This window comes from Anopheles darlingi, chromosome 2 (assembly GCF_943734745.1).
Source record: "Anopheles darlingi chromosome 2, idAnoDarlMG_H_01, whole genome shotgun sequence".
NCBI lineage: Eukaryota > Metazoa > Arthropoda > Insecta > Diptera > Culicidae > Anopheles > Anopheles darlingi.
Genome location: NC_064874.1, coordinates 60,421,057 through 60,426,056, shown reverse-complemented (window position 1 = coordinate 60,426,056; position 5,000 = coordinate 60,421,057). Strand labels below are relative to the sequence as shown.

Genomic DNA, 5,000 nt, shown 5'->3' with positions numbered 1-5,000 from the left:
GTTGCGCGTATACCCCCTCACTTGCTACTATAAGAATTGAAAGCTACTAGGCGATGGAAAGACCGAGCCGAAGACCTACCAGCGGCATGTAGCTCCTACGAAGACGCTCCACCTTACTGCTATACTGGTAGAAACAAAAATAAAAAGCTTCTTTTAAGGGAAAGCATAGTGGAGAATGGAGCCAATAGAAGCAGCAATAAGAACCACTTTTACCAGCACTAGATACTTGCGGCCGTGTCCCGAAACGTAACCACAAACATGGCCATCTATAGAGGGGGCCATGTTGAATTGTTGCTCACGAGGAATTGAGAAGACGATGGATTAGGCGCGGGGTTTTCGGGAGAACTTTTTTTTGATTCTGTGAGGGCAAAGGAATAACTACAATGAATAATAAAGTACTAGAGCTATGTCGAGTGTCATATCTGTACGTGCGCCGTATTATTTCGTACCCAATATGAAAGAAAACAACATACTTTGGACTACAGTAAATGATTAAAAGCTGACGTTACGCTACGGGAACAACGGCCATGATTTTGAGTTATTTGTTGACAAAAGCGTGTAAAATATGCTTTCTCCTGTAAAATATGAATCTGGGAGTGCATCGTATGAAATCCCCAACTGTGACCGCCTTGTCTAACAACCTGTTAATGTTTGCGCATGGAATAGCCAGAGTCCCGGTTTTACATACATCGTTTCTTTCAGCATCTCTTACTTGGATAAATAATGTAAAGGAAGCTATTGGTTGTGTATTTAGATGTTTTTATTACATGTATTACACACTAATGCGTCACCGTCAACGACGATATGTTTAGAGACTAAATACAAGCACACACAAACAAACTCACGACATACATCGGTATCACACTCTATAGACAGAACTATCTAGTCGTTTAAATTTGAAGTAGAATTATTTTACACAGAGTTCCACCTTCACTCACTTTCTCTATCTCTCTCTCTCCTCACTCTGAAGTAGATTCTGAAGTAGAACTTTATCTAATTGTTTCGTTCGCATTGAAGAAGACAACTGTACAGCAGTGTCCCCGTGGTCCGCTAAGAGCTAATAAGTCTTTTCTAAACATTCTAATCCCCATTCGCATTTCAATGTCTAGCAACAAAAAAGGATCTAACCATGTCTGCTGGTTCAGCACCCATTCGCCTCGATGTCCATGGAACGGTGGGCCGATTTGTTCCTTCGACAGAGTTGCAGTACAATCTCGCCCATTTTGATGCTCTTGAACAGCTTGACCGCTTCCAGGTGCGTCAGATCGTGACAAACTTGCCCATTCACCGCCAGCACCTCATCACCAGCCAGCAGTCGCCCGTCTTCGGCGGCTTGTCCCGATGGCAGAATGCTTTTGATGAAGATACCGAGCGCTCCGCGAGGACTATCGCGTCCACCGACGATCGTAAAGCCAAGCGACTTCTTCCCCGGACCCTTCTGGAAGGTAACGGTGTGGAACGAACAGAGCGTAGACTTGGGCCGACGGGGCAGCGTACAGAAGTTGCTCGTCGATTTGTCCAGATCGGCCAACGAGCTGGTTCCGCTGCTCGTTTCCGCATCATCCGACGCTCCACCACCGATACCGACGTGAAGCTCAAGCTTCTCATCATCGCACAGGTTCATGGTGCTCTTCGCGGTCACCAACGGTTGCTGCTGCTGGTGTCCTTGTTGACCAGCAGAGTGCGCTTGATGTTGCTGTTGCTGCAGCAGATTAGCCTGTTTACCAACCAACGATCGACGCACCACCTTGGAGGTGTTCGTCTGGTTTGTTGGAGTGTTTTTGGTGAATGAACGGCGCTTAACACAGTCCAGCGACGGTGGCTGTGAGTCCACTTCCGTACCGGGGGTGTTATCGCAGTTGGATGAAGGCGTCGGTGATGGTGCATACTGTGGCTGCTTACACATCATCATCGATAGTGGTGCTTGCTTCGAGCGTCTCGGCGTACCAAGTGTGTTGTACTTGTTGCCATCGATTCTGCGAAAGAACGGATCAACATTAACGAGAGAACTTGAAGGAAAGAGAAGTCGTAACAATATACTCACTTGATAGCAATCGAAGCATAGTGAGCGGTGTCCTGTTCGGAACCAGTCTCGCTACCACTGTGATCGCGCTTCTCATCCTCTAGGTAGGAGTCCAGTGATATCTTACGGTTGTTCGGGAACAGTCGCCGATTAACTGAGGGCGGACGAGAAGGATCTGCTTCGTGGTGCTGTTGCTGTTGCTGTTGATGATGATCATCGTCGAAATCGTGATCGGTGCCGTTTGCCCTACTGCGACAAATGACAAGATCGATACTGGAGCGGCTACAACTACCAGCAGTGCCGGTACGGCGTGTACAACTGTTCAGCAGGTCCTGGACCTGCCGCGTCGACAAACCGCGTAACCGTTTCCCGAGGATGTTGACAATTTCATCGTTCGGCTGTATCGAACCTTCCCTGTAATTGTGTTGAAGAAGAAGTAAAGGCGAGGAGTTAGCTTAGCAGATAAAGTTCCACCGAGTTAGAGGTTGTAGACATACACATTCTACTTAATGCTAATAGTTTTTAAGGTTCTGCAGTGGATGGCGACAGATCTAGAAACATTTGTACAAGTTCCAGTGTGAAGAAACTATCAATAAGTGGCTGCAGATAGCAATCTTGATGGGATGTCAATACTTGGCGCCATCATTTGCGTTCTCTTTTCAACTACCAATTATGTAGAGCTTATCGAGATAGTCACAACTTACACATAACACAGGGAATACCACCAATAATCAGGTGGAAGGCAAACTAATAAACCTCGCAGTGACACCTTGTGGAACCGGTTCCACGGACTGATTGATCGCTACATTTCATGGGTGACATCGCCGAAATGTCCCAAGACAAGCAAATAACTAGTGCCTCTCTTAGCTCTAAAGCTGACTTACCTGTAAACGAGTCCTCCGGGCAAAACATGGGCCACCTTGTAGCGGTTGCTCACCTCACCGTCCGTGGTGGCAATCGGTGTCACGATGATGCCCAGGGCACCACTACCGTCGCTGCTTGGCTCGTTCGTAGAGCCCACCGCACCGACACCGTGCTCGTCAGCCATCATGCCGTCCAACCGGATGGTGACCAGTTTGAATTCGGTAGCTTCCGGACCGCACCCAGGCGGTCCGGTCGTCAGAACTGTCTTCGAAGGGATGCTGGGCAATCCGGCCACGGTTGGCTCGTGGAACACGTCGTCCGTCTCGAGAATGGACGAGGCGCCAGACTCGTTAACCAGAATACCGGAATCACCATCCTCCGCATCGGTATGCTGTCCACTGGCGACCGATCCGGACAGGGTGATGACCGTCACACCGTTCACCAGCAGATCGACATCATCGATCGACTGTGCTGGTGGTTTCTTGGACGATGGGTGCTTCCTCTGTTCCTCGTGACTTTGTTCCTCCCTCTCTTCCACCTCCTCCTCCTCCTGCTCACCATCGTGCCGGCTTTCGACGTCCTCGTAATCGTGCTGCTCTTTGGCTAAGTGATGCTGAAAATCCGCTAATCCCGGCAGGGCACCATAGCTGACACTTCGACGGCTCGCATCGCTCAACTTGGAGGGAGTCTTTTTGAGGGATTTCGTCGCGGACAGGTGGTACAGAGTGTTGGCACCGCGTCCGGTTACCATCGACTTTCCACCGCCACCACCACCAGCCGTGTTGGTGGAATAGATACGTGAGAACAGCTTCTGCGTCCGATCGGACATTGCCTTGATCTTGTTGGTAAAGTTCTTCTTTGGGGTTTTGAAGGCGGGCAGTGTGGCCGAGCTGGACGCTCTGCCGGAGTTGGTTTCATTTCGGAGTGCCTCCAGCCGCAGCTGATAGGCAGCCTCGATCGGACCGAGTGTCGAGCGCATCTGAGCGAAACCGTACGTTTCATCGTGATCACTCGGATCCATGGTGGTGGTGTTGGAGGTGGTCGTCGTCGTCGTTGTCGTTGTCGTTTGAGTGGCCATCGTCGAGGATGAATCGTTCTTTGGTACTGCTACACTTTTGACTTCTCGGAGTTCGCTCGCGTGCTCTGAACCGATCAGAATGACACTGGAGGACGATAAGCGACGCCGGTCAATGCCGGTGCGCACAATCGTAGTACTGCTGCTGCTACTGTTGATAGCTCGCGAAGCGTCACTCACCGCAACGCCCGGTATTGGCGAACCGACTAACCGTTCCCGCAGCTGCAGCTGATCCGTCTCCGCTTCACTATCAGTAGCGCGACTGTGCGCGGTGTTTTCCAGTGACGCTGCTTCCAGTGGTCCACGACCGCGATCAGCGTCCTGTGTTGTGTAGCTGAGAAAGATTAAATCGTCCACCGATTTGTAGAACGGATGTCGCGCCGTCTTTGAAGCTCGATCCGTACGTCGCAGCCCTCCGTCAGCATGCTGCTGCTGCTGCAGTCCGACGTCGGTCGCTGGAGTCTGATCGAGGCTGATCGGTTGTTGGTAGCAGGAGAGGCGCGTACTACCGAGCGGGTTCTTCTTCTCCCGGTACGGTACCGAGCGTTGGCCAAGGGATGGACTCTGGCGTGCGTCGAGCGTATCGACGATGTTACCGATCGATCGGCTTAGCTGTTTGTACAGTGAGGTGCTGTTGTCTCGGTTGTTGTTGTTGTTAGCGCTGTTGCTGCTGCTACCATCCACTCTACCATCCCGGGCCGCATCAGCTTTCGATTCGTCTCTCTTATCAGCGGAACGTTGCAAAACTCTTCGCGATAGGGTATTGATACCGGTGGTCGCTGCACTGTTCGCTTCTGAGCTGGAACCGACGTTACCGACGAGATGCTTGTTTTTGATGCGTACGGGTGAGATGTAACGACCTTTCGGACGCTCGATAACGCGCCCTTCCTCGATGCTGTAGCAGTTGATGCCGGACGAACCGCTCCGTACCTTTGCCCAGTTCACCGGAGATAGATCTGTGGAGAAAACCGAGATATGAAACAGAGACAAATGAGAAAATGAGAATCGCAGGTTGAAGATTGTCCCAAAACATGAGGT

General features: G+C 50.7%; 2 protein-coding genes across 4 annotated transcripts in view; one reads left to right on the top strand and one right to left on the bottom strand.

The window, feature by feature from the left end:
* Positions 1 to 427, top strand: part of LOC125959819 (uncharacterized) — a 2,215-nt gene extending 1,788 nt beyond the window's left edge. Inside the window, exon 4 of the mRNA XM_049692773.1 lies at positions 1 to 427. This exon is cut by the window's left edge and continues 1,083 nt beyond it. The gene's annotated coding sequence lies outside the window, so the exon portion shown is untranslated.
* Positions 428 to 742: 315 nt separating this feature from the next.
* The window catches only part of LOC125959803 (serine-rich adhesin for platelets-like), a 72,547-nt gene continuing 68,289 nt past the window's right edge, over positions 743 to 5,000 (bottom strand). For all 3 annotated transcript variants that reach the window (XM_049692747.1, XM_049692748.1, XM_049692749.1), the window contains 3 exons: positions 2,908 to 4,918; positions 2,045 to 2,437; positions 743 to 1,976 (listed from right to left, as the gene is read on the bottom strand). In XM_049692747.1, the coding sequence (XP_049548704.1) occupies positions 1,142 to 1,976; positions 2,045 to 2,437; positions 2,908 to 4,918 (3,239 nt within the window). In that variant the 3' untranslated portion in view covers positions 743 to 1,141. The remainder of the gene's footprint in view (positions 1,977 to 2,044; positions 2,438 to 2,907; positions 4,919 to 5,000) is intronic.